This window comes from Limanda limanda, chromosome 13 (genome assembly GCF_963576545.1).
Source record: "Limanda limanda chromosome 13, fLimLim1.1, whole genome shotgun sequence".
Lineage (NCBI taxonomy): Eukaryota > Metazoa > Chordata > Actinopteri > Pleuronectiformes > Pleuronectidae > Limanda > Limanda limanda.
This window is the reverse complement of record NC_083648.1, coordinates 17459977-17487909: the sequence shown is the minus strand read 5'-3', so window position 1 is coordinate 17487909 and position 27933 is coordinate 17459977. Positions and strand designations below refer to the sequence as shown.

At 40.9% G+C, this 27933-nt stretch overlaps 3 protein-coding genes across 3 annotated transcripts; 2 read left to right on the top strand and 1 right to left on the bottom strand.

The window, feature by feature from the left end:
- Nucleotides 1–636: 636 nt before the first annotated feature.
- Nucleotides 637–13911, top strand: hfm1 (helicase for meiosis 1). Its single transcript, XM_061084993.1, has 39 exons — nt 637–707; nt 801–916; nt 1275–1599; nt 2131–2468; nt 2885–2926; nt 3013–3083; nt 3224–3356; nt 3748–3899; nt 4008–4085; nt 4653–4808; nt 4904–5104; nt 5192–5280; nt 5391–5434; nt 5601–5702; nt 6629–6774; nt 6877–6971; nt 7109–7242; nt 7328–7375; nt 7560–7640; nt 7804–7895; nt 8026–8132; nt 8281–8328; nt 8449–8546; nt 8636–8770; nt 9225–9310; nt 9407–9490; nt 9647–9804; nt 9960–10063; nt 10441–10626; nt 10737–10802; nt 10929–11053; nt 11337–11419; nt 11570–11685; nt 11812–11895; nt 12621–12929; nt 13124–13208; nt 13357–13456; nt 13573–13723; nt 13856–13911. The coding sequence occupies exons 1-39, from the start codon at nt 637–639 to the stop codon at nt 13909–13911; spliced, it is 4695 nt and encodes a 1564-aa protein (XP_060940976.1).
- Nucleotides 13912–14887: 976 nt separating this feature from the next.
- cdc7 (cell division cycle 7 homolog (S. cerevisiae)) lies at nt 14888–19991 on the top strand. Its single transcript, XM_061084771.1, has 12 exons — nt 14888–15049; nt 15606–15696; nt 16021–16107; nt 16248–16383; nt 16806–16899; nt 17067–17209; nt 17438–17795; nt 18000–18107; nt 18354–18523; nt 18679–18761; nt 18993–19142; nt 19270–19991. The coding sequence occupies exons 2-12, from the start codon at nt 15606–15608 to the stop codon at nt 19548–19550; spliced, it is 1701 nt and encodes a 566-aa protein (XP_060940754.1). The 5' UTR covers nt 14888–15049; the 3' UTR covers nt 19551–19991.
- Nucleotides 19992–20428: 437 nt separating this feature from the next.
- glmna (glomulin, FKBP associated protein a) lies at nt 20429–27906 on the bottom strand. The gene is made up of 19 exons (XM_061084823.1): nt 27853–27906; nt 27465–27546; nt 26388–26513; nt 26182–26295; nt 25822–25930; nt 25430–25715; nt 25196–25295; nt 24917–25098; nt 24740–24793; nt 24200–24230; nt 23337–23426; nt 23195–23236; nt 22995–23068; nt 22814–22898; nt 22593–22702; nt 21678–21741; nt 21154–21286; nt 20810–20880; nt 20429–20725 (listed from the first exon to the last, which is right to left on the bottom strand). Exons 2-19 carry the CDS (start codon nt 27516–27518, stop codon nt 20627–20629), a joined length of 1824 nt encoding a protein of 607 aa, XP_060940806.1. The 5' UTR covers nt 27519–27546; nt 27853–27906; the 3' UTR covers nt 20429–20626.
- Between the last annotated feature and the right edge of the window lie 27 nt (nt 27907–27933).

The following is a 27933-nucleotide window of genomic DNA, read 5'->3' as shown; positions in this document are numbered from 1 at the left end:
TATTGCAGTATTTTCATTATTTCTGTGCCAAATTGTAATGTAAATATGCTTTTTCACTTCATTTTCTCCAATGGTTTGAATCCATACACATGTTTATGAACTAACGATGGCACCGAAGAGAGCGTGTACCTCCGCCATGGCCCAACATTCCCCTTAAATTTCATCAAGCTCCTCCATAGATGTCAGTCCTGATTGCTTTCATTAAGATCCACAAATTATTCCCGGGGGAAATTGGTAATAATATAAGAAAAAGATAAGGCCTTATTTTCACAATGTCAGAGAAAGTTGTTTTTTCCCTTTGTCCAGATCAGCGCTAACGTTTAATGTGTTCTTTAATGTGTTTGAGAAAAGAGAAAATTGGTAGAAGTTGATGTGTAATCATGCAGACAAAAAAAATAACCAAATCAACAAACAGACAGGGGTCAAAACAACCTCCCTGGCAGTGGTAATTATGGTGTAACTAGCTGCATGATTAGGAAGCTTGACTTTGGCATTCAAGGACATATGAGTGAAAAATGAAAAGATGGTTAGCTAACCCCTTGTTGCCACAGGCCAAAGCTGACCTTGGATGAACCACTGAAGTTGGATAAAGATGGATGTCCCCAATTAAAATCCATCCATCCATGATCCGATGAGATGTTGGACTCCAGTGAATGCCCCTTGTCCCTGGACAATTTGTTTTTTGAGAAACCCATTGTCCACAAAGTGTGAGTGCAAATAGATAGCACACACACCCTCCCCCCTCTTGTTTCTCTCTTAGCAGCTCATCAATGTCCTTCCCTCTGGGTCGTATTCAACAGAAAGCCTCTGCACCAGGAGACTAGTCCATGGCACCTGGATGTGCCCCCATCCCTTTCTCAGATTCCAGCTACCCAGGAAATGCAGGAGGAGGCAGAGTCACTCCCATCCCGATACAGTATGTTGTTAAGACTGAATTCCTTTTCACTTGACTTGAGTAAACTGCTCAGTATCTGGCCTATTGAAGCCCGACTAAATCTAACTTTGTGACTCACAGACACGATAGCTCACAAGCTTTCCCAATTTCCTTTGACTTGTGCAAACAAACTGGGATCTGGGTCAAATTATATATTCTCATAGTTTTTTGTGTCAGTGGAATGGTAAATTTCCTGCTGTAAATCTTTTAATATTTTCTCCTTTTCTTCTCATCTTTCCAAATCATTGTCAAATCACTGCAGAATCTACAAAATAATCTACAGCCACCAACAGCTTGATTTGAGGAAAATAAATCTCTGTCTCTTCTTTATTTCTCACAGGTTTCTCAGTGAAACCTGTTCCGGCCTCAAGGTCCCTTCCACCTTTTAAAGTATCAGCCGGACTTAAAGTCTTATCACAAATCAACAGCTCTTATGGTTTCAACCATGACGAAAAAGAGTTTGAGGAGACTCAGTGTGGCAGCAACAGTAACAGCATCAGCAGATGTGATGGCCTTTGGGGAGGTGAAGGGTTCAGGGATTACTCTCAGGGAGCCTGTCAGAGTGGCAGAGTTGGATATGAAACCCTGCAGGACTCTGGTCATGTGGCCGTCAGCAGGAGGTGTTTGTCTCTGGACTGCAGCAAAAGCCCACTTCTACGGAGAAGGCAAGTGTCAAGACAGCCTTAACATGATTGTGGATTAAAAAGTCTCTGCAGGTTGTTTTCAAAGTCTACATGTTTTGAAAGATGTGAAATCTACACTAGGGGACAGAAATGTTTTCTAGAATTTTACAGCATTTAACTGCTTAAGTTTGAAATGTGGCCTGAAGTACACAATGGTAAGAGTTTAAGGCAGTAAAGATCGGGTCAGCACAGATTTTCTTTGTGGGAGGTGGATGCAGAGCTTGATATGAAAAACCATTTCGATAAGGATTCATGTTATCCACTGTCCAAATATGTAATGTCGCCCTGATTCCCTCTTTAATCCCTGAAATTGTTGGAACACATGATTTGCTTTGTTAAAATTTTTTTTATGGCGAATCACAAGGAGCCTTGATTTTCGATGGACAGTTCATAACAAGAACATGAAAAGATGTTTAACCATCCCCCATCTTCGCCTTGTTGCCACAGGCCAGAATGTCTAGCTTCCTCACACAAGCCTCCAACATTCATATCCTTCCCTTCATTCCACAACAGCTTGTTCAAGGTTCAGGTGTCGAGCAGTGGAGGTGACTCGTCACACACAGACGACCTCAGTATCCGCGGCAGCAGCAGCCAGACAGCTTCCAGACCTCAAACTTTTCGCAGTCAGGTTGCCATGGCGACAGTACCTCCTCCTCTTCAGCCGCCACGGGCGACAGTTTGCAAAGCGGCTCCTCCTTTCCCTCCAAAGCCCCTCTTTTCACCCCCTCTCCGGGGCTCATCTGCAGCAAGTGGCCGACCCCCACAGCAGGCGACACACTCCGAGATGCCGGACAGGGCCACAAAGAGAGCCTTCGTTCCGCCCATGACGCCGCAGCCGCTCTGCATACAAGGTGCTGCACTGCGCTGACACAGTCTCAGACAGAAGTGTACTCTCTGTCTATGACTGGTTTACCAAACACCACTCGTATAGCTTATGTAAAATGTTGCAGCTAATGAGTATGCCTTCGCCTAGCAGTGGCAGCAGCTGCCACAGTGTGTTAGGGTGTGATGAGGTAAAATGAGGTGAGCTCTCCCCATTGACCGCTCCAGTGTAATGAAACATTCTGGTCACTAGGTGGCTGATAGAGGCAGGAGGCAGTAAAAGTAGAAGCCATTTTTGAAGTTTTGTTTTAAGCAGAAAACACAATTCCTTAGTGTTATACCTAAAATAAAGACTTAAAATGAATATCATAAAACGGGCAAGCGTTCAGAAAGGGTGTGAGTGAATAATTAACATTTGATTGTGTTTGAACTCTGCACATTTTAGGTTCTTCTGGGTCTGAAGTTTTGCGACCTGTCTCTGAAATCCGTATCCTTTTTTCTTATGCTTGAAATGCAATTTGACATCTGATGTTTTTCCTAAAACTCTTAAATCCCTTAACAATGCAAACACAGCATCAAAGTTCAGATCCGTCTTCAGCGAATTCCCGTTTTTCAACTACGTTCAGTCCAAGGCGCTGGATGACGTAAGCTTTATATGAAAGCCTTTATAAACAGTGTACTTAGGATTATGAAAAACATGACACTTTTCATTATGTTGTCGCAGCCTGTGAACATATGACTGGGTGGGTCTCATGGATTGTGTTTATGTTTGCTTTGTGCGCAGGTTCTTTACACAGGTAAGAACTTTGTGGCAAGTGCACCCACTGGATCTGGAAAGACAGTGCTGTTTGAGTTGGCCATCATTCGCATGCTAATGGAGACGTCAGAGCCATGGAGAGATGTCAAAGCTGTCTATAGTGAGTGCAGCTAAGGTCACAACCCGAGGAGACACAACAGAGTAGTTCTAGTTGAAAAGATGTATTGTCTATTCTCAGTTTTTGGGAAACATTCTCCTCCTTGGGGAAGTTCAATTGTTTTATACTCAGAACTATGTTGTGTCACTTACAACTGATTTAAAACACATCTGATTTAATTTATTGTTTAAACCCCATGTCCAAGTAAACAAAGCTTGTGATGATACATGCTGACAGCTCTTTGTATCAACAGCTGGAAGTAAATACAAATTCTACGCACAATAAATCTGACTTCACACAATGGGGCTTTAAAACATGTTGTCCCGACTCACTGTGTGTACATATATCTCCAGTGTTTTGTTTTTTTAATTCTGTCATTGATTGTTTTTGCCAGTTGCACCCATCAAAGCTCTGTGCAGTCAGTGCTTTGAGAGCTGGAGGAAGAAGTTTGGTCCTCTGGGTCTGATCTGTAAGGAGCTTACAGGCGACACAGAGATTGATGACTTCTTTGAGATTCAGGACTCACACATCATCCTGACCACGCCTGTGTGTGACACTACACTGCATTTCAACTGAACCATTGCAATATAAGTGGAACGGGTATACAGATGAGTGCTACCTGAATATATAATGTTGCATTTATCATTCTTTCAGGAAAAATGGGACAGCATGACAAGAAAATGGAAGGATAACTGTCTGCTGCAGCTCGTCAGGCTCCTCCTTATCGATGAGGTCAGTGTGTTTGACAGACATTTCTTTCAACGGCCCATTTATCAGTTTTCATAGTATCTCAAAGTCAGCTTGGATTAATGTGGATGCTCACCATGCACTGAGGTGACAGAAGATGTGCTGTTCACAATGTGTTTTAATTTTGCCACTTTGCCCTCAGCGCTGTATTTCACTTGAGTTTAATAATAATTATAATAATACATTTTATTTATAGGGGCCTTTCAGAGCACTCAAGGTCACCTTACACAGCAGAGATAAGAACACAACAACAAAAAACTCATAATCAATAGAATAAATCAAAATAACAGAGAATGAAAGTAGAACACAATTGAACTGAATAATATATACTGTATATAGCACATCATGTTCTGGGCCTGTGTGTGATGAAAGTGCTCACAACCTGTCTAATTCTTCTAGAAATCCCTTATCTTAATAATACAAAACAACGATCAAGAATTTATTTTATGAATATTAAATTCTATTTTATGTTTCCTTCATTCCAACACCCCCCTTAGAACCTATGAGATGTTTCTGAAATCGACTGTAAGATGAAACATTTCTATCCTTCAGGTGCATGTGGTGAAAGATAAGACCCGTGGTGCCACGTTGGAAGTGGTGGTGAGCAGGATGAAAGCAGTGAACACATACAGGACAGCACAGAATCCAGAGTCAGGCCTCTCCATCAGGTTTATGGCTGTTTCAGCCACCATACCCAACATCTCTGATGTAAGTGGCTGACAAAAACATCCTGTATATGTTTGCTATGTATCTGCTTTAAAAATCAGTAGCCTGTGACTAATTCTTGAACTGCCTGTTGTTAGATTGCAGACTGGCTGTCAAATGAGAGCGGTCCAGCCACATATCTGGAAATGGATGAAAGCCATCGTCCAGTGAAGCTCAGGAAGGTAGTGCTGGGATTCCCCTGCAACCAAAACCAAACAGAGTTTAAGTTTGATCTGTCACTCAACTACAAGATGGCCAACATCATTCAGACTTACTCTGACCAGAAGCCTGCTTTAGTGGTGAGTAGGAAAATGGGGGAAACTGTCTTGCATGAATTAGTTGTGCCTCTTCACTTTTAATATGTTTAATACAAAATGTCTCCGTAGTTTTGCTCTACCAGGAAAGGAGCCCAGCAGTCAGCTGCAGTTCTGGCCAAGGACGCTCGGTTCATCATGAGCATTGAGCACAAGCAGAGGTATGTTGCCGCCTTTTTTACATTAAAATGTTCATATGCAACTCAATCAATATATTTTCTCATTGTTCATTTTCACTCAGTTCGCTGAAAGCTTGATCTTCACTCTCTAGGTTGTTAAAATATGCAAACTCTATTCTGGATTCCAAACTGAGAGGTGAGTCTTTATAGCAGCCCATAAACCCCATTTGAAATCGTAATATTCCGATCCCACCTGCCATAGACTCAAAACCGTTTCAATCCAGAAAAAGTAAGAAAGCATGTGTTCATTCAAGTGTGCGTCTAACTCAGCTGATTAACACATAACCTTGTTTGTGGTCCAGAACTGGTGATGTTTGGAGTTGGTTTCCACCATGCAGGAGTTGAAATGTCGGACAGGAAGTTGATAGAAGAGGCCTTCACTCTGGGAGACCTGCCTGTCCTCTGTGAGTCTTTGTCACTTACACAGTCTTATCCTGTACTGTGAACTGATATGACACAATAGAAGAATGCCACATGATCCTGTGATTTTTATCTGCTTAGTGACGCTGTAGACATAAACAGGAAAAAAACTAAGTGTCAGGTTGCAACACCTGAGATAAAAAGTGTTTGAGACTTAACGTGTTGAGATATTGCCCAAGGTTCCTATCCGCAGAGATGTCCAATTTAAATCTAAATGCCTTTTTAATGGTGAGGTAATACATTACATTACATTACATTTCATTTAGCTGACGCTTTTATCCAAAGCGACTTACAATAAGTGCATTCAACCCCGAGGGTACAAACCAAGAACAACAAGACAGTACAATTTCTTCGAAATAAAGCAAAACTACAAAGTGCTATAAGTAAGTGCCATTTTAGTGCTACCAAAGTGTTAGTTTCAAAAAGTGGTTTGTTTTTTTGTTTTGTTTTTTGTATTCAAGGTACAGTCAGAAGGGGTGTGTTTTTAGTTTTCGGCGGAAGATGTGTAAACTTTCAGATGTCCGGATGTCGAGTGGTAGCTCATTCCACCATTTAGGAGCTAGGACAGCAAACAGTCGTGATTTTGATGAGTGTTTAGCTCGCAGTGAAGGAGCAACGAGCCGTTTAGTTAAAGCAGAGCGGAGTGAACGTGCTGGTGTGTAATGTTTGACCATGTCCTGGATGTAAACTGGACCTGATCTGTTTACAGCATGGTATGCGAGTACTAGTGTTTTGAACCGGATGCGGGCAGCCACTGGTAGCCAGAATGTTATATTAAAATGACCTATACTTGTATGATTTTAAATTAATAGGAATATCAATCAGAGTATTGGTGCAAAACAGTGTGATTTAAAATCATTTTTTTTACTGTATCTCCATGGCACTGAATATAACTCCTATTATTTCCCAGTTACCACCAGGACTCTGGCCATGGGGGTGAACCTGCCAGCTCATCTGGTGGTGATCAAATCCACCATGCAGTACGTTGCAGGCTCCTGTGAAGAGTGCAGCGAGTCTGACCTGCTGCAGATGATAGGCCGAGCTGGAAGACCACAGGTAACCACAGAACGATAATTCTTTTAACCACTATTTGGGCAAAAAGGTTTAAACTTTTATACAAAAACATTAGCTTCATTGTTTTAATTTTTCCTTTTCTAGTTTGACACATCAGCGACTGCAGTGATCATGACCAAAGTTCAAACCAGAGACAAGTATATGAAGCTTATGAGCGGGATGGAAATCATTGAGAGCAGGTATTATGGATTGTAGCTGTGTCACTTACTCCTCTCAGTTCTTTAGTCTTTCTGTCATTCTCTCTCACGTGACTACACAGAGGAGTAAGTTCATGCAGTAGAAATTGTAGAAGTAACATTGTCTCTTATTTCCCCAGCCTACACGGTCACCTGGTGGAGCACCTGAATGCTGAGATTGTTCTCCAAACCATCAGTGATGTAAACATGGCTCTCGACTGGATACGCTCCACCTTCCTCTACATCCGAGCCCTCAAGAACCCCACGCACTACGGTGAGAGCTCAAAGCACAAATAAAAATAAAGTGTCAGGTTCATTGTCCAACTTCTTTGTTTTTATTGTACATTAAATCATTTCAGGGTTTTCTGCCGGCTTAGACAGACATGGAATTGAAGCAAAATTGCAAGGTAGGAAAAAACTATTACTACTCTATCACTAACTGATTATTAAGTTGATGAATTTAAATCCCTATACTCAAGCCACCTTTAGTTCCAGCTCTGCTTCTGTCTTTAACTGGGTAAAGTGTGTTCACAACAAGTAAACCTACTCCACTATTGTAGAAGATGAAACTATTTTTCATCGTCTCTTTAGCTCTTTGCCTGAAGAACCTCACCTCTCTGTCCTCCATCGGTCTGATCGACATGGATGAAGATATCAATATCAAACCAACAGGTATTGGGAACATTTGGCAGCAAAATGTTTAATGTTTTCCTTTTTAGCTATATTTTAGGTTATTCTCAGTGGCGTCTAGGTCATTTACATTTGACTACACTCTTCCTTTTCAATTATATTGTATAAAGTACCATGTTAAGTAGTTTATTTTTGTTCTTAACAGAGGCTGGCAGGATGATGGCAAGATACTGTGTTGCTTTTGACACCATGACACAGTTCTTCAAAGTGGCTGGCACCGAGAACCTGTCTGACCTGGTAGGTTTCATTATAATCAGTCAGCAGATTGAGCAGCGTGGTGTTAAACAGGTTTCCTGCTAAAGAAACCTGTGTATTGCATGGCATTGCCAAAGCATAATATTTAGATCGAAAGTGCTTGTATGTACAGATCGAGCTGTTGTCAAAGAGCAAAGAGTTCAGTGACATTCAGTTGAGAGTGAATGAGAAGAGGCCCCTGAACACTTTGAACAAGGACAAGAACAGGATCACCATCAGGTCAGAAACAATTATGGAGCTAGTTGCATTTACAGTCTCATAATCTCAATTTTCTTTGTGCATCATATTTTAACTTTTGGTTGGGAAAGACATACGGATGGACTTAGACACCAGCCATAATAAAAGAGTTATTTATGTATGTTTCTAGGTTTCCCATTGAGGGAAAAATCAAAACCAGTGATATGAAAGTGAACTGGTACGTTTTCTCATTCTGTGCTCTCCCTGTGGAAAAGCATTGTTGAATAAAAAATGAATAATGGTTCATGATTTATTTTTGTCTTAATCCATTATCTTGCATTCATTGGCTTGTTTTCAGCTTGATTCAGGCTCAGCTTGGTTCTATCTCAATTCAAGAGTTTGGACTCACACAGGACACAGCAAAGATCTTCAAGAATGGGATGCGCATCAGCAAATGTATGTTGCGTGAATCAGGACAGCCAAAAAAAATCTAAATGTTCTCCCAACATTTCCTTTTTAAAAATTTGTTTTTGGATCTTCATCAGGTCTGACAGAGTTTCTGAGTCAGCGATCTAAGGCAGGTTTCTCTGCTCTGCTCAACTCCCTGATTCTGGCCAAGTGCTTCAGATCAAAGCTTTGGGAGAACTCGCCCTATGTTTCCAGACAGATGGAAAAGATAGGTGGGTTCTTTGCTCTGTCAATGTGCTATATATAGTGTATTCATGTTTATTTATTTGATAGGGACAGTACTCATTAACCAGACAAAACACTGTAAATGAGCCAGAGTTAGCTGTTTAATCGAATTAGTATGTTTTCCCTTTCCGGTTCTTTCAAGTCAAGCTGTAATGAAATAAAATCTATCTTATATAATTAAACATATCTGTGGATAAGTCATGTGTGTTATGAATACCATAGACTGATACAAACCAGCAATTAATAATAATTTATCTAAGCAATGTAAGTGTGGTAAGGAAGAATAGTTATATACGTGGTTCTTAAACATATACTTGTATATTTCAGACCAAACTTACTCTACCACAGTTGCTACATGATGAATTAACTAATAAACCGGATATTCTTTCTATTAAATGTGAAGGTAATATCCTAACATGTGACACTACTTGTGTGTTTCAGGTCAGACTCTGTCGACTGCCATGGTGAACGCTGGACTCACCACTTTGAGCAAAATCGAGCAAACCAACCCAAGAGAGCTTGAGCTGGTATGTCTGGGAAATATTTAAAACTAAAAACCCTCCCTGATAATTGCAAGCATTTGATGTGACTTAATTTACTCCCCTTAATTTCTCTTTCTTCAGATTGTCAACAGACATCCACCATTTGGAAACCAGATCAGAGAATCTGTCATGAATCTTCCAAAGTATGAAGTTACTTTGGAGCAGGTAAATAGCGCAGCTGAATGATATTATCACAGGGTCAAGTGCACTATATTAAATCATGTAATAGAGATTTTCTCTCTTTGTTGGTAAGATTTTCAATACTAGATAGTTCTGTCATTCTTCAATGTTTTTCTTTTAAGTTGTTGTTGTGTTTCATAGCTTCCCAGATACAGCTGTGCTACAGCAGAGATTGTGGTGAAAGTGAACCTAAAAAACCAGGCCCAGCTGCTGTCCAGGAGAACGGCTCCAGACCATCACTACGTCTCACTGATCATCGGAGACTCTGACAACAGTGTGGTCTTCATACAGAAACTCACGTAAGAAAAGAATATTTATATAATAAACTTCACTTTGTTTGACTTCACTTTGTTTGACTTCGATAAATCAAAAAACACAGACCTTTCACCATTATGTACAAAAAAAACAAACTGCAATTGATTTTCAGCAGGTAATCTCCATCTTTGTTTTCCAGGGACTTGGTGCTGTTGCGGAGCGGTAGCTGGTCGAAGAAGATTGAGGTGGCGAAGGCCTCGAAAGGAGAGGAGATCAGTGTCAATCTCATCAGCTCAGAATATGGTAACTAAGACAGTGTATATATTACATAGTGTGGGAATATTAATGTACAGTTTAATTTACTGTAATCATCAGTTAATTTGATTGTATAATATTTTTGAAATATGCAATTGAAATATTATCTAGTTGAGTAACAATATCTCCTGTTGTACAGTATAAGATTAATTTATCATGCCGAGTATAAGCTGGGATACCTCTCAGGTTGTTTTATATTTTACAGCACTAGTTTTTTTATATATATATGATGTGGGGTGGTGGAGTATACCAACATTATCTGGTCGGTAGATCTGGTTCAGCTGGTCATTATAAGAGTAGCTCACAAGCCTATAAAGTGTGGGCACCCCTGATCTAAGTACTTACTTCCCTTTCCTGTCTTGTAGTTGGCTTCGACATCCAGCAGAATTTCAATGTGTACTTCTCTGGAGCCAGGAGGTTTGGTACTGATAATCCATGCCACACATCGTGTGATCCTACGGGACAGAGAGCGCAGCACTCTGCTCTGAAACCACAGTCAGCTGATCCTGCTTCACCGCAGAGGGAAAATACCACATCTGTGACCGACCGAGGCACGACACTGTAGCTTTGTTACTCTTGATTTTGATTATGCTGAAATATTAAATGGTTTATTTAATTGTAGTTTTGTTTCTCTGCTAAAATGTGACAACTTTTTAATCAGATTCAGGCAACAAAAGACAATGCAACCACTTCTGCAAGAATAAGGATCTCTGTGGCCACGACTGCTGTGAGTACAATCACAGCAAGGATTTTGTGTCTTTTTGTTTATTTGTGTATTGACCTGTGCATAACTTTGTTTGCCTGTCAAGATCCTTCAGTCTGTCATATGTGCACATGTGTCCCTTCCCCTAAGGTAAAGTAGGAGTAAATGTGGCAAAGAAGAGGTCAACAAATCAGGAATATGGTTTCTCTTCCCATTTGAAAGACCTCAGGACCAGATGTGACACACTGGCACAGACTCCTGTCAAACGACTCAAGGTGAGGACAGATATGATTTATATAACAATAGAATAGTAGGGCACATATTCAAAATAATGAAGATCTTATGTGAAAGAAATATGTCCCTTTGTTTGGATCTGCGCCAAAATGTAATAGTTTCGTTTCATTCCTATCAAGTTTTGTGGAAATCAGTTTAGCAGTTTTTGCGTAATCCTGCCTATCAAACAAACAGACAGGGTACAGGAGATAACCTATTAAGCAGATTTTTCAGTATGAATATGCTGAATACATTTGTATTTGATGTTGTGTTGTATTTCCTCAGATGAAAATGATTGAGGAGTCTGTGTCTGTCAACATGCAGAACTTTGCCTATAAACCCAAAGAGAGACGTCCAACTGTTTCCTGGTATTCACAGTTTTCACAGTTACACAGTTTAGAGTTTGAATGGGTCCCAACACAATTGCTGCAATTTAAATTCTAGAAAAGTGTGACAGTAAAATGTGTGAGACCAATTTGGACTGATGATAAATTGTTTCAAAATATTGTGATGTGAAGGTATGGAGTAAATGACTATGGAGCCTCAGTGAGACCTCACACTGAGACCGTGGATCTGACAGGAGAAGACTGCACTGAACTCACAGACACGATTCATCTGGACGATTTTGACAGTGGTACATGACATAAAGACGATGACTCTGAACTCTACACCTTTCCATTGATTCCATCATGGAATCGTTGCATGTTCTGTGACAGTGTGTTTCTCTGCCTCTCTGTCATTCTCTCTCTCTCCTACTCAGATTATAACGACTACGCTGGGGACATGTACGAGACGATGGCAGAGACAGTCCGAACCCCCGCTGCCTCTCATACCCACCATCAAGGTATCGTAGCAAAAACAATTCACTCAAACCCTGTAGTAGACTACTGTAGCTCATTAACTACAAATCTCATTTACTTCACATGCTGCCAGTCACTTATCAGTGCATACTACAGAGGTTTAGATTTCCAGCTTCATTTCAGTTTATTAGCAGTAAATCATATAATTTACATTCACAGTACAGTTCAGTATTATCAGAAGAACAGATACAGACATTGATTAAAGGATATGTGGCTAATGGAAAAGGTTCTTTGGCTGCAGACTTTTATCTTTGGGGGCCAGAGCCTCCATGGATGCAATAATGAAGAGAGTGCATTTGAATAAGATGATAAGTCTTAGGGTGTTAATATTATACTGACAATAAGTGAAATCACAGGCTGTCTAGAAGACCAGATAGTCAGTTTATAGCATTACAGTACAAAGTGTTAATGGTTATGTGGAAGTTTTGGGCAAAATGATAAATGTGTTTATGTATTTATTTATTCTATACAGTTATTTGTTTGTATGAAAATAACAATTTTGCACAATCTGTCAACACAGTTTTTTAATCAGTATTTAGTATTTATCATTTGCCCAGGATAATCGTATACCACTGACATCTTTGAAGAACTTGGTTATTAAAAAAATGTATGTTGGGCAAGCACCAATGTGATATTTACGAAACAAAACAAATCTGACACAAAGATCAAAAGCACAGAAACAAATGATGGTGTTGTCGTCTGTGTGCAGCTTCCTCAGTGTGGAAGAACCCAGGAACAAGTGTTTGGAGTCAAAACACTGGACTGCATCTAAACCGGACCAATACAACCACCTCAGCTCATTCTGGGAGGCCCACTGCGGTAACAAGCCAAGGCTCATACTGTGAAACCGCTTTATCCGCACAAATACCAACTGTCACCTTTGACCTCGGAAATGAATGGGACGACTGGGGCGACTTTGATGATGAGCACTTGGTGCATGCCAGCGAGACGTCATTTGCTTCGTGCACAACTAAAGCTAAACCTCAAACCCAGCAGTCTGTTGAGTGCAACACGTCAGGTAAAGTCCCAGTTTCATTATCTCAGGAGATGTGATAATAATGATAATGACACTTGGTTCGTGTATTTTTCAGCTATATTTACATCTGATTTATATGTCAACATAATATGTTTTAATCATCTTAGAATAAACTACAACATCATTCCACCACCATTGTTATGACTTTGATATTAGTAGATATATTTTATGTTTAGGCTTCAGGGCTACATCAGCACCTCCACTCTTCTTCAGTCCCTCACAAGTCAAACCCTGTACAACCCCTGCCATGACGCCACTGAGGTAAAGCCAGGAAATAATGCTCATGTTTCCTCTTATGAAGTCTTATTTTCTGCTTCATACATGACTAATGAAATAATATCCGATAATGTAAAATATCTCAGGAGATCCAGAGGTTTGATGTAGTATTTAAGAGTTTTTTGTGTTTCAGATTGATTTCGCCCAATCTAAGTTATGAAATCAGAAAACCAGGACCGTCACTACTCACAGTCAGGCCACAGAATCGAGTCACTCTTGACTTTAATAAAAAGGTGAGTGTGTGTGTTTACAAAGATCTGTGAATGTGATGCTTTTGCCTTTAGATGGCTACAAAAGACAGAGGTAGTTGGCACTTATGACATTTGCCTCTTTCCTCCTATGTGAGCAGAGACCAGGCATCTTCGGCGAAGAGATCCGAGTAAAAACACCTGAAACTCTCCCAAAACAGAAGCAGTCGGCCCCGGAGACCAGAAGGTTTGATTTCTTCTCAACAGTGAGAATCCCAGCCAACACCAGCACCAGCTCATCTATCAACAATAGGTACAGGCTTTTATTTGGACTAATTTTATTCTTTAATAAATATTGAAACTAATCTTAATGCAATTCACTTTTATTGAAGTTAACCTAATTAATAAATACTCTTTCCCTCTTTCACTACATACTGCATCTCCGCATAAACAGCCAAGAGGAGGAAGCTTACATCGGGATATTTGATGGCATATTTTAGAAGTCGTTGATGTCTCTAACTCTGATATGAATTCATCAGCAAGTGTTTGTGTTTTTATTTAACATCTGAGTAACCGACTGTTTCAAAGTCGTGTTATTATACATTCACGTTGTAATTTACGAAAGTTGTTCCTGTGAGTTCCGACTGTTACAGATGTAATTTATTTATTTATGTGTTTATTTAATAAAGTCTATTTATTGGTTGATACAGTGCAGTGTCTGTCAATTCTCAATGTGTAAATCAGCTTGTTTTTTTGTGTTATAAATATGTTTGTGACAGTTGATAAATGTGGGTAAGTTATTAAAACTACACATCTGTTACAGTTATGAGTCTATTACCATTAATATTACCAAAGATACTCATTTTAGCTGCACTCATGTAGCGCAGCTTCAGTAAAGCACAGACTAAGAGCTTCATCAAACAGAGGTCTAAGGTGGCAGAAGCAATGGGAGGAAGACAAGAAAAACATCATCCTGATGGTTTAACCAAATTCAAAGGAAAGTTGAAGAAATGAAACGGGCAATAATATCAGAACTCAGATTTAGACACAGGACCAGAGAGTACTTTGAAAAAAATAGGAAAACATGACACAATATGATTATTGTGGGCAAGAGGAAACAGTTCATCATGTCATTGTAAACTGTCAGATATATGAAGATATGATGATGAAGAAAGAATGCAACTAATTGTAAAATCTGGCAAGATTAAAGTACATTTTGATTTAATAAAGCAGCTTCATAAAGCCAGTGTTATGGAATTCTACTTGATTATCTTATCCTATTATTGTGAATTGTTTTTTTAATATTTTAGTCAAAACAATAGATTATATAAGACATCCTGATCCACCCTCCAACCGCCAATAAAACACAAAAGAAGAGGAAGAAGAAGAAAGAGGCCGGTCTGAGATCACATGATCCCATGTGACTTGTGCTGCAATCACGCGAGACTCTGACGTCACATTTAGCGCGGAGTTTGTTGTTGGCGGAAAAGCTTCAGTGTTGAACTCTGCTTGTTGAAGTTGTTGAAGTGGTTTTACGGAGTCAGATCCACTTGTCGTGTTGCAGGCTGGATCATTATCTTTGGACCACATTGCGCTTCTATAACATGCTCCTCTGAGAAACTACGAGCAGCTAAAGCGGTGAGTTCCTGTTGGTTTTCACACGGACTGTACTCGGCTAGCTTGACAGATGGTAGCTAGCAACATGCTAGCTCAGTTGCATTGACAACACAAACAGCGCTTAGCTAGTTTAGCATCAGCTGTATTCACATTTTAATCTGCCTGACAGTTCAACCAGATAGCTTGCTAATAAATAACCACTGGTTTGAAGTGGGTGCAGTTCTTCAGAATTAGCTTTACCTCTTAAAGCTAGTGTGACAGGGGGAGTCTAATCCAGTTGTTCTTAAATGAGGGGGTCCATGAAAAGTTTCCAGATTAATAAATACATTAAAACTGTTCTGATACGTGTGTGTTGACTAGGTGGAAATGTATTTAATCTCTCTAAGACGTTCTTCATGTGTTGCTCTTTCACATAACTTTGAAGAAATTTGGAAGAATGCGTTATGTTATATAATAAGTACACGATGGGCTCCTTGGAAGTATTTCTTGTCCCAAAGAAGGTCCTTTGCTGAGGAAAAAATGAGAATCACTAAAAAAACATGTCCAGCCCATTAAAGCTTGTGTCCATGTCTTTAAGATGGAGCTGTCTCCTGTGTGCACTGGAGGCATCAGCACAGACGGATGTACCATCAAGTCTGACAGAGCTCAGAGGAAAAGCAAAGTCCCAAGTGAGTTTGACGCGTTATGACATAACTGTGATAAGGACGAAAAAAGATAAGGTGCATTGGATCATAGATACTCCACTATATTTACATTTTGGCTAATATTAGGTTAAAAAGAAATATTGTACGTCCAAGATGTACTGCCAGACTTTTAAGCTGTCACTTTGTTCAGATGTTAGTCAGAATATAAAAATAACCCTTTTCTTAAAATAAGACCTATTGCAAAGGTATCCATGTAAAGTTTGCCCTTGTACACCAACACACACTGTTCATGACTTATCTGAAACTTGTGCATGAGTGAATGTAAACATTTTGTGTTTTTTTTCCCAGGAGATGTGGAGGTGGACATTGAGTTCCTCTATAAAGCCGTTCCTCAGCTGGCCAAGGTTTTCCGTATTGTAGACAAAATTGGAGAAGGTACATGCTCTAGATAACTGTTTCTATGCTTTTGGAATGTATATATTGTCTGCTGAATAAAAACTTGTGTTAGAGATTCGTAGTCACTTGCTAAGCCCACTGGATTTGTTTCATATGACCTGTATATATCTGTGCACCAGGTACCTTCAGCTCTGTGTACCTGGGTGAGGCTCAGATGCGTGACGGAAGGAAAGAGAGGTTTGCTCTGAAGCACCTCATTCCAACCAGCCATCCTACACGCATTGCTGCTGAGCTTCAGTGTCTCACGGTTGCTGGGTGAGTGAATCATTGTTTTTTTTTCACAAATATGCTTGATACCAAATTTAGTGAAATTTAAACAAGAATATGTAGATAATTTGTGCTCCTCTGAACAAAGACTGGTGATTAGAATCAATAACAAAACAGAAAAACATATCTCCACTACAACTTTCCTTAAAGCCACATCAATTTGGTTTGTGGTTTGATTTCCTCATTTATCTAGTGTTGCATGATTCAGCAGAACCCAAGCATGTCAATGTATTTAATTGCTGGTTCGGTCGGATGCAGCAGAGAGAACACTGATTTGAATCTAGGGATTTGCAATCATCCGTGTTTTTGTTGGGATTTTTTGAAGTGACGGGTAAAGATCGACGTCATCACTTGTGGAGAAGTCTCAGAAATAGCCTCTGTAATCTCACTGTGCCTTTTTCTGTTTTCAGAGGCAAAGATAACGTGATGGGGGCGTCTTACTGCTTCAGGAAGGAGGACCATGTAGTGATTGTCATGCCGTACATGGAGCATCAAGCTATTGTGGTATATATATATTTGTTCGAGCATATGGCGACTACTTTTCAGTGACATACTGATTCTTGCATGTGAACAATCTGTAGTTAATCTACCAAACTTTAATCGGGTATTATTCGTGTTAGTTCTTGTCATGTAGATTGAAACTTTTGATCCAATCCCAATGTATTTATCAGGACATCATCAGCTCACTGACCTTCGAAGAGGTTCGTCTGTACATCTATCACCTGTTGAAATCCCTGAAACACGTCCACCAGTTTGGAATCATTCACCGAGACATCAAACCAAATAACTTCCTCTACAACAGGAACAGCAAAATGTGAGTAGTTGCACTTCTCTATGTAATTAAAGGAAGTGCTGATGATTCTACAAGCTACTGTGTCTATTTAAGTTACTTATTTGGCATTTCATCCATTAATGTGGACATTGTTGAGTTCCCTGGTTAGTTAGGATGTGGGATAGAATGTATGGGGGTTCCAGGGTCAGCTGTCTTGCAGTACTGACACAGTACATTACATTCATATGAAATGTGTATTTGTATGTGTAGGTATGCTCTGGTGGACTTTGGCCTGGCTCAGGGAACAGCGGACACACAGATTGAGCTGTTGAAGGTGGTGAGGCAGAGGCCAACACAGAAAGGTGGAGGGTCCACGGGGAAACAAGACACCACACAGCGGAGCAAAGCACAACTCAGACTCCATCCCAAAAGCACAGCAAACACCGCAGCCTCAACCTCACTACCGGTGCCGCAAAGGCAATCCACGGCCCTGCCACCTTCCTCCTCCTCCTCTTCTTCAACTACCACTGCCACACCTTCTTCAGCCTCTCGGAGAGCACTAGTTAAAAAAGCACGTTCTGTCACCACCACCGTCACCACCTCCACATCTCGCACAAAGCACACAAAGGTGGACATTTACTGGTCTCTTCTCTGAGTCGTTTCTTTGTTCTCTACGGGGATAATTGTACTGTATGTTTGTATGATCAAAATGAACTGGGTATTGGGCTGAGGAGTTTCCTGGATGGAAGTATCTGCATTCGTTTGTGATCGGTTTCTGCACTGATGTGTTGTTTTTTGCTAAACTCTGGCATCCGTGTTTGTTTTTCTCCAGGATTTGCCAAGACTGAGCAGAATGCAACGGCCGGTTTTCGGGGAGAAGAACCTCAACAGCTGCCTTCCAGCCTCCTCCACCACCAAACAGGCTGCCATTATGACAGAGGTAAGCAAGGTGCCAGAAAAATGTTGAAGATCTTTTCAGTAACGGCTGATGGAAGTGGACGGATCACAGCAAACACGACAGTACTCATTCAACAAAGTTTTTTAGTAATTTAGCCCCAAAAAAGTGTCTATTACATATCACATGTCAGTTTAAAGATCAACATTTATTTATAGGTGCTGCTTTTCTCATTTTAGTCATGTATTTTTCCTCTATAAAATCTCACTTTCCACTTTTGTTTTTGTTTAGCTGGTAAAACCCATCAAAACAGAGGACCCTGCCAGCAGGAAGTACTCCCCTGCCACCCGTGGGCCCGTGGCGGTCAGGAGCCAGACCCAGAAGCCTCAGAGGACTGTACAGCTGGGCCTCACCTGCAGCTGCTACCTGACCGACCGCGTCTGCAACATCTGCCTGTCCAGGTAACTACTAACATATCAAACCACACTATGTTCAACTTCAAGTTTCATTGTCAGCTATACAGGAGCCATCAGGAAACTATAAAATGAAATTCTCAAAACTTCAAAACTGTATAAATCCTTGTTCCCGACCATTAATGTCCCTGTTGTGACTGAAGGAAGCAGCAGGTGGCAGCCAGGGCTGGAACTCCAGGCTTCAGGGCACCAGAAGTCCTCACAAAGTGTCCAAACCAAGGGACAGGTCGGTATCACAAACCATTATTGATATATGTAAACTCAACATAACACATTTTGTAAATACTTTTCCCGTGTCCCCATTCCTACTCCTACTACTTTTGTAGCTGGAAATTGAAAAAGTATTCATGTTTTTAGTATTCAAACGTTTTTTCCCCCCTCACTGGGGAGGAATTTGACTCTCACTAATATTTATAGTCACACCCTGTCCTGTCTTTTTATCCATTCTGCATTGTAGCCATAGACGTGTGGTCAGCTGGTGTGATTCTGCTCTCGCTGCTCAGCGGTCGTTACCCGTTCTTCAAAGCCAGCGATGACCTGATTGCTCTCACTCAGATTATGACCATCCGAGGCTCCAGGGAGACCATCCAGGCTGCCAAGTCGTTTGGTGAGTGTTAGAAACATAGGCCTCTGCTTCTTTGTTGTGATTAATCCAGAAGCATAATTTATCTCCATAGTTAAGTCAACAATTCAGCTGAACTGTATTGATTGTAAACTGTTCTTGGTTTAAACAGGCAAGGCGGTGGTGTGCAGTAAGGAGCTACCAAGGCAGGATCTCAGAACCCTGTGTGAGACGCTGAGAGGACGGAGAACATCACCTGGGGATGAAGTCACACCCCTCCAAGGAGCAAGCATGGAGCGCTGTGAGCGAGGCTGGGACAGAGTCCCTGACGAGGCCTACAACCTGCTGGACCGGCTGATGGATCTGAACCCCACCACCAGGATCACAGCTGCACAGGCACTGCAGCACCCGCTGTTCAAAGACTTGAACCTGAAACAGGACTTCAGCATATGAGTCAGATGTAGAAGAGAGTGAAACCAACTGGAAAAAAAGTTAAAATCCTTGTGTGGAGATATTATCTTAACTAAATGAGACGTGTTTAATCTGTTTATGTCTCCACACAGATTAAATATTAATGCTGGTTTGACGTCGGGGTTCACATGCTTTTATTTAAGAGTTAGCATGAGTTATATTCATGGCAGCTACTGTGTAGACGAGAGACTTGAGAAGATTCAGTATTGACTGGAGGAAATACACAAGCTGTTGTATGAATGGACGAACAATTTTAAATTTAGGGAACGGATATGTAATATTCTTTGTCTCTCGTCTTGTAAAGGGAATCGTCAGTTTGTTGTTTACTCTTGTTACTGCCTAAGACCACTGTATAAGCTGAGTGGTCCTTAGGTATGAATGGGTCTTAATTTGAAGGTGTTCAGTGTCCATCAGAATTTTATACATGTGAATAAAATGATGTGTTTATTTATACAACTGAACACTGTAGTCTGACTCATTGTCCTTTTATAATAAAGACAAACATAGTGATTGTCATTTGAGATTGAGATGTGTCTATTACAAATTTCTAAAGACATTGAAATGGATCAATGAAATAGAAAACAAGATGCATAGAAATTGTCAATGGCAACAAAGTTTGCAAAACCTCTAAAAACTGATGTATAAATTAGGAGAGTCGTTACTTGTTAAGGTGTATATCACTTCTGTTTACTTAGAACTTTGCAGTTGCTACTAAGTAAATTTAATTTATTACCAACTAAATATCAATGTTAACACTTTATGCCAAATTGAGCTGGAGCTGCCATCTCCAGAATTACAGTAAATCTCCACTTTAGACCATAGACAATGTTCCACTTAGAATAAAGAGTACAGAAGTTTATTTAACCTTTTTGCATGAATACAAAAGTTTGAATACATATAACAGACGGAATAAAACCTTTTTTGTTTTAGAAACAGAGTTTGAAACACTGTCACATTTCGAAATACCCAGCAGACCTGCTGACAACTGGTTTAACACTCTGAAACAAGTCAAACAAAATCAACAGGAGAGTTGACAGGTGGACGTTGTAGCAGTTGAACTAGGACGCTACAGATTTCCCCCCCGGATCGACGAGTTCCTCTATCCGCACCAACACGCTCTCGATCATGTCAAACGTGTGCAGGGCCAAGTGCAGAGCCTGAGAGGACACAGTGACATTAGAACTGTACAAACACAATCGGACGCTATTTATATATGTGATATATCTGAAACCGTTGCTGACCTGAATCTGGGACTCTGACGTCATGTTTGGCAGCTTCTCGTCACCAACACTCAAAGAGAACTTCGACTCATCTGTGGAAAAAACGTGACAAGAAGAACATTATTTCTCATTTATGCTGGTTGTGTATTTCGTACAGGTGGATTGAAAAACAATGACCAAGGTTATTTTGTTTTAGGACAGAATATGTGGGAAAAATACCACTTTTAAGACCATGAAATGAGGCAGTAATATTTTCTGTCCTCATGTATGTCTAAGTTTTTAAGAAAAAGCTGAGGAGTAGTTTGAGAAAGGTGGATCTGATAAAGACATTATCATCAGTATAAATGAGGAAACACAGGTCTGACCTTTGGCCCGGTTCTTCTTGGGGTTCGTGGTGATCAGCTCCCTCTCATAGTGAGCTCTCGACATGTTCACCCCAACACGCAGAGGCTTCATGAACGTGTCCTCGATTTTGTACAGTTCTGTCCAGATCCCCGTCTGCAACAACAAAGGATCATCATGAGAGTAGTTCATGTAAGACTCCATTGACCTGGAGCTGATACACGCTTTGAATCATAATTATGTTAGTGAATAAATGTGAAAGGCTGAAAAAGTCTCTTTGTGGTTGTTCTGTGTCCAGCTACACTTGTCTCTTTGCATCCCTTGGTTGACTTGCAATCTTTTTGTCAATTTAAATCTATTTTCTTTTAGTTTTCCATCTCTTTATAGTAATTTCAAAAATAAATGTTATCATACAGAGGTTCTGATCCCTGTTTCTGTGCCCAGCAGGTCCATTCTGATATCCATCCATGACCTTAAGATCCTGCAAATCAACCATCAGCCCTATTTGTGGCTCAGGTGTGAAACAGATCCAGTCTCTTGTTCTCACCTGGTTCTCAGTCACTTTATCTCTTATGACCAGGTAACGCAGCAGGTTCAGAGACTCCATGACTCTGAAGAGAACAACGAGAATAAGACGAGCAAGAAAGTTAACAAAAACCGAATCCTCAGCTGTTTCATTCTGGATCAACATCCTTCAAAACATGAGCATTATGGAAACATTAGAGTTGTGTGTAGCTCATTAAACATTGTACAGTTCACATTTCAGTGATTCACATTATCAAATAACATTATCTTCCATTTTTACTTTCTTGAAGTGGAGAGAAACACACTAACTCTGACATTTTCCTTGTGAAATCAGCAAACACTTATTATTTCAGCCGCCTCTTGCCCATTGCATGCTGGGACAGGCTCCATCCATCTATGCAGTTTATAAAACAGATGAGGAGTGTGTGTGTGTGTGTGTGTGTGTGTGTGTGTGTGTGTGTGTGTGTGTGTGTGTGTGTGTGTGTGTGTGTGTGTGTGTGTGTGTGTGTGTGTGTGTGTGTGTGTGTGTGTGTGTGTGTGTGTGTGTGTGTGTGTGTGTGTGTGTGTGTGTGTGTGTGTGTGTGTGTGTGTGTGTGTGTGTGTGTGTGTGTGTGTGTGTGTGTGTGTGTGTGTGTGTGTGTGTGTGTGTGTGTGTGTGTGTGTGTGTGTGTGTGTGTGTGTGTGTGTGTGTGTGTGTGTGTGTGTGTGTGTGTGTGTGTGTGTGTGTGTGTGTGTGTGTGTGTGTGTGTGTGTGTGTGTGTGTGTGTGTGTGTGTGTGTGTGTGTGTGTGTGTGTGTGTGTGTGTGTGTGTGTGTGTGTGTGTGTGTGTGTGTGTGTGTGTGTGTGTGTGTGTGTGTGTGTGTGTGTGTGTGTGTGTGTGTGTGTGTGTGTGTGTGTGTGTGTGTGTGTGTGTGTGTGTGTGTGTGTGTGCGCTGACCTGTCCAGGTACTGCAGGAGGTCGGTCTCTGGTCCGTCTGGGAGAATGAGGACCTTACGCAGCAGAGGGAGCAGGTGAGCCCCCTGAAACCAGGTGTTACTGTTTCCCGGCTGAGGACAGAGACAGACGTCACCGGGACTGACCACACTGACGTTTAGCTCAGAGTTACTGCACCAAACCAATCTAACAGACACCATCACATCTAAAGAGGTCGAACTCACCTGCAGGGCAAACTCGATCTGGTTCTTGATGTTTTTGATGATGTAGCCTTCGAGTCCTGAGTGTTTACTGGTCTTCAGCATGTACCTGAGATAACATTACCGGTTAAAGTCTTTATATTGAGGGGTGGAACAGAGAGAGACTTCACTGATGAGTTCAAAGGATGGAACGGTGGACACTTACTGGAAAAAATTATACTTGGCTTCAGTGTCAAATTTGTCAATGCTCAGCTGGAACACCTTAAGACCTTTAGTTCTCTGTCGACAAGAAGGAAAAATTAATATATCGATTTTCAAAGAGGGCTTAAACTACATTTAATACACAAGTATAAACAAGGGTCACTGTTAAAACCAATATCTGCAGTCACAAATGTCAAGACTTACCAAATCTTGCCTTGGACATATTGTCATAACCTTCAGCAAGTTCTGAAAATGAAAACTGAAATTAATAACGCACACAATTCTAATTGCATCAGAGCAGAAGCTGAGGTTTGAATGAGTGATGTGAGTGGACGACTGTGTTCACCTGAGGGACTGTGAGGACGGATTTGATCTCCAGCAGATCAGCAGACAGGCTGCTGTCCTCTACCCGCACCAGAGTCTTCTCATACAGCTCCTGTGTGACGGGAAACACACTTGATTCAAACTCACACTTCCAACACTGACTGCTGACGTCCTCCTACTCACTGTACAGGGGACGGAGTCTTTTGATATAGATAAAACGTGGCCATCATTCGGTTTCCACCCTCAGTGGTAAAGGTCAAGGAACAACGCATTTCTATCCACTTCTTTTCTATCCATTGATTCTCGCTGATGCTGCACGAGCAGTACAGCCTCGTGAAGCGGCTGCTGAGCCCACATGTTCTAAACACAAATACACTGCTGGAGAGGTGTGTAGGATGTTACAAGAACTTATTAACCTCTGCCAAGGTTTTCTTTTTCATTTCCATTGTCGTTTTTACATTTGTTTGTGAGTCTGTAAGCAGGATTAAGCAAAAGCTACCCAGCCCATTTTCTTGAAACCTGGTGAAGGTCGGGTAAGACCCAAGAAATCATTAACTTTTGGGGCGGATTTCATTACGAGGGCAGATCCATGACATTTTTTCGTTCAACATTGCAAGACATCTTTATGAAAAACCAGCAAAGTGTAGATTGCTAATATCTATGAACGCAGCAGATCCGGATGCATCTGATTTCAATACATGTACTCTATATGCAAATGGTGATGATGTGGCCAATCAGCCTTCTGTGCTCTCCAAGTGCTCTGTCTGTTTGTAAATGTTACTTTCCCAAAACCTGGAAACCTCAGAGAGTTCCAGAAATGTTGCAACACTGAAAACAAAAAACTACAACCCTCATCTTTGATTCAGTTTTTTCAGGTTGACTCACCAGTCCTTTCTGAATCCTGATCTCCTCAGTTCTGACGATAAAAAAACATAACAGATATTCATGTCAATTTATTTAGAAGGGATTTAAATAACATGTGTACTTAAGTTAGATTTAGCGATGCAGGGAAGTTTTCAGAAGGTTAAGAAAAAACATACAAATAATAATACACATAAAAAAACTAGAACAGAATCATACAATGCAGAATTAATCATCAAAACAGATTGTACTGTGTGAATCTCCAGGAAAACGAATCTTCTTTCTCAAACACGTATAACTGTAGAAACTCATAGTCTGTATTCTACAAATGTCGACATATTGTCAATTTTATATTTAAAATCTGAGAAAATGGGTTGTGAGTCGTGGTTACATTTTTTTCATCCGTTACATGATTGTGTTTCACTGAGAAGATTCAAATGTGTAAAGGAAACTTCATTCTAGAGAAGTTCTTTGTCTTTCTTTATTTCTGTGACAGGTTTTTGCTATATTATGGCATTGTACAGATATAATGTAATAATATGTCATAAAATAGATTATATTCACCTGGACAAGAGGAGACAGATGTGTTCCATGTTGCACCGAAGAGAGAACACGGGACTGGAAAGACAAAGAGGGAGTTAGGAAACAATCCATCCATTCACACAGTTTGAACTTTCATCTGTGTTGTCCAGCCCGACTGTTCAGCCAAGTCGGAAGAAACTAATACTTTCACCAACTTACCTGAAGACACAGGGGAAGGTATCTGCCGCCAGGTGATGAACAAACACCAGGTGAGAGAGGCTCGCCAAAGACTCTTTAGGATAACACACCTCCTCCTCCAGGAATCCCAGAACCTGTTTCCTCCTCAGCAGAGGCTGGTACACGAGGCTGGTAAGGGGCTCTCCGATACCACTGAGGGTGTTCTGCACAAAACACACACGTCACCCATCACACCATTTCCACTGAAGTGACAGAACAATGTACAGTAAATATGTTTTGGGTTCATGTGATGTTTTATACCATAATCTCTGAGGCAAATGTCCTGAGAGGAGACACCGGCAGAGTTTCAGGATCCTTGAGATGTGCCTCCAACAACGGGTGACTCAGACTCTTCATGCAGCTGCAGAGCAAAAAAACACATTTATTTAGCCTGGACACCGTAATGATATTTATGCACCTTCTTATAATGTATTTTGGGATCATGTATTTTCTTTCAAAGTATGAACTGTGAAACATTCCAAATTTCTCCCTCACAACTTCAGAAGTTCCGTGCGCAGCTCGTCTTCTTTATCGGTGTCTTTCCCGATCGTCAGCTTGTTGGTGCTCTCGCTCAGCTCGTCGTTCATCAGGTTCTGTTTGACCTCGAGGACAAAGGGTCTGACAAAGGCTGTCAGGTCGGTGCAGCAGCGGCAAAGCGAGAAGACGTCATCCTCCTCCTGCTCCTTGGTGTGAGGTAAAGGCAGTTTGGCCACCTGGTCCAGCACAGAGGACAGAGTCATGCCCAGGGAGGAGGCCTTACGGTCGCCCAGGCACAGCAGCACTGAGAAGAAGAGAGGTGGAGGTGGAGGAACCATGAAATTGATTCCGTACGAGCTGACGTTTGATCGCATGAATATCGAAGTGTTTATCTAAAGAAATGTTTCTACCTTTCTGTAGAGGGTTGAGAAGCAGATGGAGACTTTCTGCTATGGCGACAGGATCGTCCTGCTCCAGCAGCTCCAATAGACCAATCAGTAGCTCCTTGGGTCTGCAAGTCTGTTAACTCAAAGAGGATGTGAACTCAACACTCAAGACATTAAAGGGCTCATATTTATCACTTTTCATCGCTGTTTGTCAACGTTTTCAAAGCCTTTATCTAGCATGTAAATCTGCTATAATCAAAAACATGGATATCTTACTTTCTACAATATATGACCATAACACATCTACACACTCAGTCTTGTCTGTGTTTTAGATTGGATGATAATCTGTATTTTGGACAGTATTAAATCATCAGATAAGCAGACCTCCAGCAGGTGGTTGAAAATGGCGAGGCATTGAGGAAGGTTCCGGTCGTCTTTATTCAGTAATACTTGAAACAGGGGAGGCAGCAGATTCCAGCCCATACATCTCACTATCTCCTACAGAAACAACAAGGGTAAAGGAGTCATGTAGAGCAACACATTTAGAAACAAGCACTGGTGCTGAAATGTTTAGTCTCTGAGCAGCGTACCTGATTCTGTTCGTCCAGGACGATACTGAGGACCTGTGCAGTGTCTCCCTCCTCGATGCAGGTTCGCCCGGCAACAGTGAAGACGTTATGGTCCTCGGCGGTGTAGCTATCATCAGGGAGTGCTTGCTGTGACAAAAGAAAAAATATATTAGCAATGAAAAGATTCCAAATCAATTATCCACGGTTACTATTTAAGAAAAAAAACAAGTATTTACTGGTCCTAGCTGTTTTATATCGTTGCATATTAAAATACCTTAAAGCTTGTGGACTGTTGATGCAACAGAACCATTCTGCACTATTTTCTGATATTTTATAAATATAACTTCTTCTATGATGAAATAAACTGCAGCAGTCAGTGAAATATCAATTAAGACCTCAAGGTCAATTTAGGACCTTAAGTAGTTGTTCTGGAGCTACTAGAGAAGAAATTAAGAATATAACGCTGCAATGAAATATTATTAAGTCAACTACTGTTTCCAAGGTCAATAATGAACTTTTAGTCTCAGAATATGAATCAGATTTACAGCGAAGTACCTCTTCAATATAAAAGGAATTTGCTTTGTTGAATGACAAACATATAAAATAGTTAAAATACGCAATGAGGAAGAATGAAGATGGTAACCTAAAGTACAAGAGAAGTAAGTAAAAAGCAATACAATAAAATGAAAAGTAAAAAAACAACAACGTTAAAGGTTGTGCAAAAGATGTGCAAGTAGTCTATGGCGTGTGCATTAATGTAACACATAATATCCATAAGGGCGGGGTCAGTGTCAGAGGCACTGTTCTTCGGAATGAGGGTTGTATGCGTTTGTGTGTAAATGGTCTTTTAATGTTGTGTATTTGCAATCACGCTTTTCTAGTCTCGTCATTCTTGGACATTCTTATTTCTATTCCATTCCTAAATGAATGGAGCAGGTATTGCTCGGTGAACAAATGCATTCAGATCTCTTCTAACTATCAAATGAAATGACTCCACTGATTCAGGGTGACATGTGTAGAGTGAACCCTGGACAGATGGAGGGATGTGTGCTGATGGGTGGACGGATGGAGGGATGGATGAGTGTGTGGTGCACTCACACATCTCTGGACCACATCGCTGAGCTGCTCCAGAGCCATCCCTGCTGTCTCCATGTGGGTTTACCTTCACACAACAATCCTCCTGAACAAACACACAAACTACACATCAGAGTCAAAACACACCCGATCGTTATCTAATGGTGGAATCAGCAGTAATATGTGTGGACGTGTGAGTGAAGTTAGGATCCAGGTCACATGAGCCTGAGTTTGTTCTACAGTATAAACACAGGAGGAGATGAAAGATGCTAGTTTCAATTAACCACCATTAGCTTGGCTGTTAGCATGGAAACAAAGCTACGTCACGCTAACATGAGGAGCCAGACCCAGTCGCTAACAGTAAACACTGTCATCACATATAATAATGTTCCAGGTGACAACAGACACCCACCGACACAACCTGTCACAGACGAACCAGCACGCTAACTCACGCCAGTGCTAACCGGTGCTACCGGCCGGGTTGTCCCTTCGC

Coding starts and splice junctions, on each gene's coding strand:
- glmna (XM_061084823.1), bottom strand. CDS start 27,518: ATGGAGACAGCAGGGATGGCTCTGGAGCAGCTCAGCGATGTGGTCCAG. Junction 25,716..25,821: donor TCTCAACCCTCTACAGAAAG/GTAGAAACATTT, acceptor TCTTCTTCTCAG/TGCTGCTGTGCCTGGGCGAC. Junction 25,296..25,429: donor CGCACGGAACTTCTGAAGTT/GTGAGGGAGAAA, acceptor TTTGCTCTGCAG/CTGCATGAAGAGTCTGAGTC.
- cdc7 (XM_061084771.1), top strand. CDS start 15,606: ATGGAGCTGTCTCCTGTGTGCACTGGAGGCATCAGCACAGACGGATGT. Junction 16,108..16,247: donor TGTAGACAAAATTGGAGAAG/GTACATGCTCTA, acceptor TCTGTGCACCAG/GTACCTTCAGCTCTGTGTAC. Junction 17,796..17,999: donor CTCGCACAAAGCACACAAAG/GTGGACATTTAC, acceptor GTTTTTCTCCAG/GATTTGCCAAGACTGAGCAG.
- hfm1 (XM_061084993.1), top strand. CDS start 637: ATGTTGGACTCCAGTGAATGCCCCTTGTCCCTGGACAATTTGTTTTTT. Junction 4,809..4,903: donor CCATACCCAACATCTCTGAT/GTAAGTGGCTGA, acceptor GCCTGTTGTTAG/ATTGCAGACTGGCTGTCAAA. Junction 6,972..7,108: donor ATGGAAATCATTGAGAGCAG/GTATTATGGATT, acceptor TTATTTCCCCAG/CCTACACGGTCACCTGGTGG.